The 11,115-nt window shown below is 48.2% G+C and overlaps 1 protein-coding gene across 1 annotated transcript; it reads right to left on the bottom strand.

Moving 5' to 3' along the window:
• Positions 1–400: 400 nt before the first annotated feature.
• On the bottom strand, positions 401–8,519 carry BIRC5 (baculoviral IAP repeat containing 5). Its single transcript, XM_019735462.3, has 4 exons — positions 8,342–8,519; positions 7,977–8,086; positions 6,503–6,620; positions 401–2,634 (listed from the first exon to the last, which is right to left on the bottom strand). The coding sequence occupies exons 1-4, from the start codon at positions 8,450–8,452 to the stop codon at positions 2,545–2,547; spliced, it is 429 nt and encodes a 142-aa protein (XP_019591021.1). The 5' UTR covers positions 8,453–8,519; the 3' UTR covers positions 401–2,544.
• Positions 8,520–11,115: the final 2,596 nt, after the last annotated feature.

Raw genomic sequence — 11,115 nt, 5'->3', positions numbered from 1 at the left:
CCACAAAGCCGGTTGGTAAGGACCAGCCATTAAAGCAAAGTGTCCACTTACAGACTGGCACGTGTATCAAAAGCAGCAGTTGAGATGAGTAGAGAGGCTGCGGTGCTTTTCCCCCTAACAAAACCGCTGCGCTATTCTCCACGCTTAGAGAGGAAAATATAATACATTTCTGAGATGCAGCAGGAAAACCTAAGCCCGAGGGGATTTTTCACAGCTGGTTTATACATGGAAGGAGTCCCGACGACACACGCGAGTGGGTCTGGGGCTCAATGGCTCTTGCAGAGGCCGAGCTGGCTGTCTGCCCGGATGCGTCCCTCCCCCCGCAGGAAGGATCAGTTGGCAGGCTAAGGAACCATGAAAAGCTGACAACATTTTAAAAACGCAGCAGGGTCCTCAGCCGTGTTTGAAATGAAATGGTCTTTATTTTTCGGAAACAACCAAGATGACCTCCAGGTTTCCAGCAGGACTCGAACAATCCAGCCTACAGCTTAATTTCACGGAGGAGGGAAAAATCACATCTATCATCTTAACATCAGGCTTCGGCCCTGCGTGAGCGGCCTGGGGAGGAGAGCGGAGGCCCTGGTGTGGCCAGCCAATGCTGTGGACACGGGTGTCACAGCTCTGGGGACAGGACCAATCAGGGCTGACAGCGCCTGCAGCTGCTCACCACACCCCACAGCTCTGAGGCAAGTCATTTAAAAAGGATTCAGCCCACTGCACTGTTCTCGGGGTGGGAGCAGCCAGCACATCCGACGGCTCACTAGGGCTGTCTAATCGCGCAGCAGTTTCGTAAATGAGTTTCTGCTCCTTTCTCTCTGAAGCCACCTAAAGGTCACATCAGTTTCCCCAATGACTTAGAATGGCTGTGTGCTCACATTCAATTCTAGTCTGTGCTACTCTGAAAAAGAACAACTCACACAAAATAAGAAACTAGCAGTGAGGAACCTCAGGAGGGGCTAAGGGCTTGGTCTCGACCCCCCCTCGTCATAGAGTCACGTATCTGCAATAAGAAGAGCCAGCTGGGGCAGCGCAGGTTTTATAACCCCCGAGTTACAGGTGAGGAACCTGCAGCTCAGGTGCAACAAGCCCCCAGGCCAGCATCTGGTCAGAGAGGGCACTGCCAGTGGGGCTACCCCCAGTAGGGGCACCACCAGTGGGGTACCCCCAGTAGGGGCACCACCAGTGGGGTACCCCCAGTAGGGGCACCACCAGCGGGGGTACCCCCAGTGGGGGCACCACAAGCGGGGGTACCCCCAGTAGGGGCACCACCAGCGGGGGCACCCCCGGAGAGGCCCAGTGCGAGTCCCACACCTTCTCCAGCACGACTGCTCAGACTCTGCCTAGACCATCTGCAGCTGAAACGCAAACAATATAAACAAGTTATCCGTTTTAAAAATTTTCCCCAAAGAGGTTTTCCAATGTAATTTTTAATTAATTGACTCCATTGCCATCCTTTAGGGAGACTCATATTAGAAAGACGGGTGAACTATCAGCCCCCTAATCCACGTCATTAACGGGAAATAGCTATTTGCAGAGAACTGGAAATAAGACCAGGAACTTCCGCCTTGGGTTTTCACCCCACCCCTGCCTGCCCCATCTGTGGGTGACAGCCCGTCCAGAGCCGGCCTCCCCCGGAAGAATCTACTCGGACTGCCCTCTTCCAACCAGAGAAGAGGAGGCAGTGAGCGTCCCCCAGACAATGCCGCGTCTGGCATTAAGGACCTTTTCCTCGTCTGTTTTAGAGAAACGCTGCCACCTTGCCACGTGCCCGCTGGAGGTGAAGGATCTTCAGCTGACCGCAAAGCACGAGGCCAGCCTGACTCAAGACACCCGCCTGCTCCGCGCCGTCCAGCCCTCACGCTTCCATCACAGGAAGGGCTCTGGCACACATTGCGTCCCGAGGCAGCTCGAGGCCCAATCCCACTAGTTCTCCCTCTGTGGCTTTGAAGTTTACAAAACAATGGAGTAGGTGAGGAAACCCCTTAACACATAGCATATTCGGAAGTTTGGCAGGTAGAAGCATGGTCGCAGGACCTGTATGCATCAAAGTCAGGTAATACAGAGTATTGGGAACACAAGAAATGCACTGTAAATTTAGATTATGCAAATAAAATTTAAAATGGATCCTTAATTCTCTTTGTTCAGTAGCAATGGACCTGTGATTGCATTCACATCAAATCTCAGGCTTGACATCTAGTCAACATGAAGCCCAGACACTTCACTGTGGAAGGGCTCTACCCACGTGACCAAACTTCTCACCTTCCCACCCTGGCAAGTCCAGGAAACAATAAAGCAAAAACTAACAAAGGAAAAAGAGAGATTCCATCACTGCACTCAGCGATACCAGGTGCAAAGACAGAAGTAGCGCCTGGCACCACTTCCAAGAAAAGACAAAAATACAGTTTAAATATTCTCATTTCAAAACGTTGACATTCTCCTTTTCTAAGGCACTGTTAAGGGGCCCCACAGAAAAGCTGGAAACACTGGGGACCATGCCTTGGCAATGACGCATTCCACTCGGGCCAGGAAGTGCGGCGGAAGGCGTCACTCCATGCCAGCCAGCTGCTCAATGGCATAGCGTACTTTCTTTGCAGTATCTTCAAATTCTTTCTGCTTATTGTTGGTTTCCTTTGCCTGGAAGTAAAGAACAGACCCATGAAACCAAAGCAAGAGCTCCCATATCACACCCTGTGGGCCAGATCAGGAAGGACGAGGTCCACAGTGATATCCGGCTCGGCCACCCAGCGAGTCTGGCAGAGCCCCGCCCCCCATCACCCTGCCTGCGTCAGCCGCTCCTGCAGGGGAGTCCCGAGCCCCCCGCCCCTGGTCCAGCTGATGAGACCCTGTGGAGCATTACTTTCTCCTGAAACACAACACCTTCATCTCCAGTGCTCTCTGGATCTGGCTTCCAACCTTTCATTCTGCTAAGTGCTCTCTCCAGAGGAAAAAATGACAATCACAGTAGCAAATTCAGGGACCTCCTTCCCTATCCTAATTTTTATTCTCCTTGATTTCGCTGTCACATTAAAAATTAAGCAGAACTTTGTGGGGATAAGTCTGTTTTCTAATAAGAAAAGCGATAATGGCTGACATTTTAAAAATTACTTTTCAATATGTACTTTTTTGTGTCTTAAACTTTGCCCCATGTATAAGGCTTACGTATTTTAAAAATAATAAGCTGTCAAGAACAAGAGAAAGCAGCACCTCACGAATAACAGTGTACCTGGTGGTGAACCACTGCAGGCCCGCGGCCTCGCATCACTGATGTGTCACTGATGTATGACAACGGCCACGGCCTTTGAAACATCTTTTATTTACTTTTCTTCTTTTTCAAAAAAGCCTAAGATTAATTAAGACCCTATGTACACAGGCTGTAATCTAATCACCATCACAACACCGAGGTCAACAACTTCATTTCACACATTTTCTAATAAAGGAGGTTGAAACAAACAAGAAACTCACTATTGAAAAACATAATAAAACTCACTGAGCCAAACTCCTGCCATCAGGGGCTCATGACTCAGTTCTCCTTCTAGAGCTTCACTCTAATTTCGTCACAAGTGTTTACAAACGAGTCTTACACAGAAGTTTCTCTCCTTGTCTCATATTGCTTAGTCCCTGAATTGATTTCTTTTCAGATTGGTTCTAACTTATTTTTATTCAAAAGATGGAGGCAGGGATGCAGGAGCAAGAAGCGAGTCAGGGCATGTGGGGCTCCCAGGTTAGACCCCCACACCGCTCTCCCTCCGCAGCTGCCCCCCCATCAGGGCCAGGCGAGTGACCCTGTCAAACCCAGCAGCAGCGTCTCCCATTTAAATCTGGGGTCTCAGAAATTCACAGTACAGCAGAAAACAACAATATCCGTTCCTCGTCTTCAGTATTTGTACACATTATTTCATCTTTTTTTTTTTTTTAAATGTCTGATGGGGAGGGGGGTTGACACAGTGTGAGGGATATAAACGATAAACGTCTAACTATTACTTTGTTTTGTGCACCTGAAACTAATAATAAAAAAAATGTCTGATAAACTACTAATGTCTTAAATTATGCGGTACGATCACATAACTGACTCCCAGCCCATTTACCCCTACAGAACAGATGAGGCTCGCATGCCAGCCCTCCTCACAGGGCGAGGGACCCAGATTGCCCCCTGGGTACCCCCGGGTGACGCACACAGGCCTCTGATCATGCCCACCTCCCAGCACTGGCTCTGACCCCGGCATTGGCTCTGACTGGCTCTCGTTATCCATTCACACCAAGACACCAGGAGACCTGTTTTTGTATCAGTGACAAGTTATTTGCAACAAACCTCACAACTGCTTGGCACTCTAAAACAGCCCTGTCCACAGAACTCTGCAATGACGAAAATGTTATCTGCACTGTCCAGAAGAGCAGCCTCTGGCCACGTGTAGCTACTGAGCAGATAAAATGCTGCCGTTGAGACTGAAGGACTGAATTCTAAAGCCTAGTTAAGCTGAACAGCCACAGGTGGCCGGCGGCTGCAGTAATGGACAGCACAGCTCTAAGACGTCACAACAGCAGAGGCGGGGGCCACAGACTTAAAGAGAAAAAAAAAAGCCTTCTGTTGCATAAGTTTTATATACCAATTACGGAAACTATGACCAGCTTAAACTTTCTACTCTTCATTAAAATACATGGATTTTAAAATGCTCTGGAAGGAAATACACCAGACAGTCAGCAGTGGTCGCCCCTGACCTGACACGGGGAGGAAGGGCTTGGGAGTCTTCCTTACAGAAGCTTATGTTGTTTGCTTTGTAATCAAACAAATTAATAAAGACTAACCCATTGTTTTAAAGTATTCTGCTGACGTGGAGAGAACAAAAAATAGTTGCAAGATGAAAGCTGCCCCCCAGACCAGGTGACAGCATCTCCTGGGCGGCTTCCTGCTCAGGAAGGAGCGCTCCTTAGCCCCCTCTCCCAACAGGCTGCCGCCTCCCGCCAGCAGACCTCAGGGTCCACAGCACTCTGACCACACGTGTTTGGGAACTGGACTGTCACAGCTGTAATGTCTTCCTACTTGGTGTAACTACCTACCCTGTGGACTTCTCAGAGTCATCCGGCTTCAGCCTCACTGGCCACACCCCCACCTTCCTCCTGCGGGCTCAGGCGCAGCTTTGTCACGACTGCTCCCTGAGCACCCAAAGCTGCTCTCAGCTACGGTGGGGTCGGCAGTGAATCATTAGGAATTATCATTAGGAATTCTTGTAGAAGGATCAGCATGGTTATGAATAGGCCCGTGGCCTGTTCCTCATATAGCCATGGGGCTAAGAATGGTTTTTCCATTTTTAAACCCTTGTGAAAAACACAAAGAACAGCTCACAGAAACCACGTGGCCCACGAAGGCTGAACTGCAGAAGTGCGCTGATCCTGACTTGGAAGGCTCTCCCTGGGCCACTCCCCGAACCCCGCACTGCAGTTCCCCAGACATGTCCAGTAAGGAGCTCTTCCACAACTTGCTTTACTGACCACCGATTCTGCCCCCTTCCTGACAAAAATCAATTGTTCTTAGCATTTAAAAGTTACTATACTGCACAGAATTATTTCATACTGATCTCCAAAAAGGAACATAATTTTCAAGCGGAAAAGGACCTCAGAAAACTGGGGGTGGAGGGGTCTGTCCTCCATTTGGCAGCAAGGCTGGCTGAATCTCACAGAGTCTGCGAGTGGCTACCACGATGGCAAGACCCCCGCCCAGTGCACTGCTAAGGATATTAAACACCTAATATTTATTCTCTGTAGGGCAACCAGATTGAGCAAATAATTACAGAGGATGCCCAGTTAAATTTGATCTTCATATAAACTAGTAATTTTTTTAGTAAACACCCACAAATAATGTGACACATGCTAAAAAATTATTCCTTATGTATCTGAAATTCAGATTTAACTGGGGGTCCTGGTCCTCTCTGGCAACCTTATTCTCTGCAGCCCAGACTGATGGGGCGCCTCCCCTTTGGGAGTGAAGCATGGCTTCACTCGCACTATCTCCCACTAACCGAGTCTGCCTGTCCAAGAGTCAAAGTCCACCTGCAGAAATCCCTCCAAGGTCTAGGTTAGACTGGCACCTCTTCTTCCCAATATACGTAATGTCCTTTCCCCAATACATGCTCTACTAAGTGTCCCCAAACCCTGTTGCCACCACTCACACACGAATTTCACTGTATAAATGACTCCCGTCTCAATTGTCACTGAAGGCAGGAATGGCAGCCGAACCCTCACTGTGTCTGTCCCACCACCAGAGGGAACCTCACTCACACTCAACACACCTTTACTGAGGGACACATTTTTCTGACTGCCCAGCCCCAAGACCACACTCCAGCAGAGACGTTCTTCTGTCCTTTTCTGTCCTCACACACACACCTGAGGGTCTTAAAAAACGCTTACAGAGGAAGAGTCCGTCCAGCCTTTGTGAGGGGCTGGAAAGTTTGGTATTGAAGACGCTACACAGGGCTGCCGCTTGGCTCTTACTCCCCGTAATACATACAATTTTGTTCTTGGCTCTTTCTTTGTCCAGTTTCAAAAATTCCCCGAGGGTTAATTCTTCAAACTGCTTCTTGACAGAAAGGAAAGCACAACCAGATGAATGCTTTTTATGTTCCTCTCTAGAAAAATCAATATAGGAGCACGTCAACAGAGAAAAGCTGGTACAGGGAGAAAAGCAACAGTTCATTATCAACAGCCCCTTTCCCACCACCCACTCCCAGTCTCAGACACCCCCCCTTTGCTTCGGGGCCACGTATGACGTCCGAAGCAGATGTGAGCAGTGCCAAGTCCCGAGCTACCCCCCCCACAGCTCGTCCTAGCACCTCCGCTCTGCATGGACATCTGCCCCAGGTCATTCTGCTGATGATACATTTTGCCTGGAGCCCTTTAACAGTTAGTAGGAAAAGTGTCACACACTGTAAGTCCAGAGCTGTCACATGTCAAATCCCCCTAGAATCCTCAAGGATTGAGGACTGTTTGAAGCAATCTCATGTCACTGGAATTGTTACATAATCTACTGGTTCGGAATAAGGGCAACGCTGGCCAGGCTTCTGCCGGGAAGCCCTATGCTTCGCACCATCCCTCCGCCTGGGGAATAAGCCCTGCAGAGCAGACAGCACAGACCCACAATGCTACTGGAATGGACACAGCCACACAAAGTCCAAAAGGACAGCCAATAGCAACTCAAATCTGAAAATGTTACAGCACTCAGCACTCAGAAATCCACTCCCAAGAACACAACAGGTAAATACGCAGCGATTCCTGTCATGCTCACCATGCCATCCAGTCAATACTGGGCACTAACACCAAACACATTAGGAAAAACAGCCAACTATCCTGGCCAAGAAGAGAAACAACTCGGGTGATTCTCTGGGGACAAAAATTAAAGTCGTGGAAACAATTGATTCTGACGGGGGATGAAAAGGCGAGAAAAGAATGTGGCGTTACATTACGGGAGAGACAGCTGTCACCGTCTATCCGAATATGCGTATATATAGAATTAAAAAAAATAATAACTGGTGCCTTAAAGAACAAAATCCAGAACACTGAAGCGTACCACCTTAAAAGGGTGGTTTCTGTGGCGTGTGAACTATAGCTCAATAAAGCTTTAGATTTAAACACTCTACAAGGAGAAACGCACGTGGACATCCCTAGGTCACAATAAGATCTATATTCTGTGCAACCTGAAAGGCTCAGGTACGGTACCTACAAGAACTGGCCTCTCTGCAACATGCAGCCTCAAGGACATCGGGCCAAATCAGGTTAATTAGGTTGGACGCATCGCCAAAGCACCAGCACAGAGAATCCGCCATTCGCAACAGCTGCTTAGGGCACAAAATGAGGTCGGAAAACCGTGGCTCCCTCACTAAGCGTCTTGGAAGTGCGGGCAGTTTTCCGGGGCTCGGCTCAAACCAGCAGCTCGGCGTGGAGCCAGGGCACCCAGGGCCGCCGGCGAGGCCGCCTGGGCTACTTACACGGGGTCGTCATCCGGCTCCCAGCCTTCCAGCTCCTTGAAGCAGAAGAAGCACTGGGCCAAGTCGGGCTCGTTCTCAGTGGGGCAGTGGATGAAGCCGGCCGCGGCCATCTGCAGGGGGGACACCCCTCAGACCCTGGCAGGGACGCGTCCCGGGAGCCCCGCAGGACGGGTCGCCCCGGGCCCCAGGAGCCCACAGCGGGGTCGGAGCCCCGGCGGGAGGAGTCGCCCCCATCCCGGGAACCCACAGAGGAGTCGGAGCCCTGTGAGAGGGGTCACCGAGGGCGGGGGTCGGGGCCTGGGACGGGGCGCCCAGGCCTGAGACCCGGTGGGGGGCAGGGGTCCCGGGAGGCCGCGCGGTCTTACCCGTTCCGGTGTGCAGGCGCAGCCCTCCAGGAAAGGCCAGTTCTTGAACGTAGAGACGCGGTGGTCTTTGAGATAGAGCTGCCAGGCCGGGGGCAAAGACGGGGCTCCCATTGCACCGCCGCCGAGCGGTGCCGTGATTCAAATCCGGCGGTTGGCGGCCCCCGCGGGGCATGTCGGGAGCGCCCCGCTCCTGAGCTGTCCGCCCGCAGCATTCTGGGAGTGCGAGGCTGGGAGGCGAGGGGCGTGCTGGGAGTCGTAGTCCTCCCGCCGCTGGATTCGGCTCCTGTGCGCTGCGCATCTGGCAGCCTTGGTCCGGCGCTCGCCCCTTCTCACGCTTAGCTCTTGCAAAGAGTGCTGGGGGAGAGCAGCTGACGATGGGCTGAATCTCTGTAATGATTCAAGAAGTGGCCCTTGTTGAGTACATATGTATTAAGCCCTTTCAGCCTGCAAACTCCAGTTTGTTTTTGTTGGCGCTCCACTCCCGGAACCCTCTAGAGCTAGCTCCCTGCCCTTGTCAAGCCGGCTGGGTTATAGAGTGTACAGAGAATCGTCCATCTAAAGACCGCGCATCCATCATGGGAAAGATGTTGCATAGGTGAAATCCGCAGCTAAACTTCCACCCTTGCTCTAGTGAGCTACCGTGTTTCCCAGAAAATGAGACCTAGCGGGACAAATCAGCTCTAATGGGTCTTTTGGAGCAAAAATTAATATAAGACCCGGTCTTATTTTACTATAAGACCGGGTCTTATGCAATAATATAATATGATATGATATGATATGATATGATATAATATAATATATAATACCGGGTCTTATATAAGACCAGGTCTTATATAATATAATTAATGTATAATATAATATACCGGGTCTTATATTAATTTTTGCTCCAACAGACGCATTAGAACTGATTGTCTGGCTAGGTCTTATTTTCTGGGAAATACAGAATTAACTCGTCTCTTATCAAGTGTTTTCACTGAAGCTTCTTGGAAGTCCAGAAACTGACATTTGGACCTTTATTCTTTCCTTTTCTCCAGTATTCCCCCAGAATTAGATATCCCTTCAGGTCAATAGCTAGAGCTCTAACTATGCTGCAGCATCCAGATACTTATTCAATCCTGTCCCTTTTGATGGGCCCTCAGGTTTCTGATTTTGTGCTATTACAAATAATACTACAATAAATACTTTGTATGAATATTCTTGTGTCCTGGTACTTTTACTTCCATAGGCTAGATTTCTAAATGCAGACTTCTAGGTCAAATGTGCTTCTAACATGTTAACACCTAGTGCCAGATTATTTTCCAAAAAGCTGCAGCAGTGCTCATTCCATCTGCCATGACTGTTTCCTTGCCGGCACTAAATATTTAAATTGTTGCCAACACGTATTTTTGGTACACTTATCTATTGAGTTGTTTCTCTTTTCCTTATCAATTTTTAGGCGGTCATAGGTATATGATATTAGCCTTTTAGCTGTTATGGATTGCAACTTGCTGTTTTATAGATGAGAAAACTGAGGTGTGTGCAGCATAAGTCATGTCCATAGAGGTCACAGGGGCATCAGAGCTGTTAAAAAAACAAAGCTCGACTGAGTAAATTTGAAGATCTAATTGGCTTTATTAAGTGATTCATGAATCTGACATCATCTCTTCTAAGAAACAGAGAGACACTCCCAGGAGTTATACGAAATGGAAGGCTTTTATAAAAAAGAGGGTGTGGGGGAGGGGGGTTATCACCTTGTGACGGGTATAAATGATAAATGTCTAACTATTACTGTGTTTTGTACACATGAAACTAATAATAAAAAAAGAAAAACAAAAAAGAAATGACAGAATTGACTAAAGAAAAAAATAACACTACAGAAACCAGTACTTCCACTGATCAGAAAATGCCACTACAAATATGCAAAGGAAAATAAAATCCTGAGGAAAAATATTTGTGAAAAAGAGAAATAAAAAATAATAATAAATAAAAAAGAGGGTGTAGGGAGGAGGTCCTTAGCAGAAGAAAAATAAAAGTTCATTGGAGAGTTCAGGGTGACCACAGCTTCTCATTGGCTGAGCTGCAGTGTTTTCCATTGGCTGGACTTGTTGCTGGGCAAGAGAAAATCTTCCTACCTCCTGCCAGGGTGGTAAAATAGATACACGTTTCTGTTGGAGATGCAACATTAGTCTTTTTCTGTTTGGAGTAATTGACTATAGTAGTAGAGCATGAGACCTCCCTCTATAGGCCTTCCAGACTCCAATTTTAGTTGAGGTTTTCATTATTAATTTTTCACACAGCAGATCTAGAAGCTGGCTTGTTTATCGCCCATCCAAAGTCTCCAGCGCTCCAGCGAGCTCATGTGGTGACAAAGTCTATATTTACTGAGCCCTTACTTTGTATTCATTCATTCAGTGAGTACTAATTGATGGCCCACTATGCTCCAGGTACAGTTCCAAGTGCAAACAGCCCAGCAGGAAATAAGTCAGGCAAGGTCCCTATGTGACACCTCAGGCACCATGGTAGCACATCACATGCAGGAAATCACTTTACTGCTTATGTAGAAAGCCGGAGGCCTAAGTCTGTGCATGTGGACCACAGATATGAGTGATAATCTTTCCCATAAGATTTTTAAAAAGTATTATTGCTCGTATTTTATCATATACAACAGTAACATAACATTGATATTTATTATAAAGTTGGTATCTATTATAATATTGTATATGCAGAGAAATCTCAACATGTGGGGCTTGGGTTACTTTCACTTTCTATGGGAACTGAAAGAGTTATAATTAAGC

This window comes from Rhinolophus sinicus, chromosome 12, assembly GCF_057876585.1.
Source record: "Rhinolophus sinicus isolate RSI-liver-muscle chromosome 12, RSI-T2T, whole genome shotgun sequence".
Lineage (NCBI taxonomy): Eukaryota > Metazoa > Chordata > Mammalia > Chiroptera > Rhinolophidae > Rhinolophus > Rhinolophus sinicus.
Note: the sequence above shows the minus strand (reverse complement) of the source record. Positions and strands in the feature narration are given on the sequence as shown.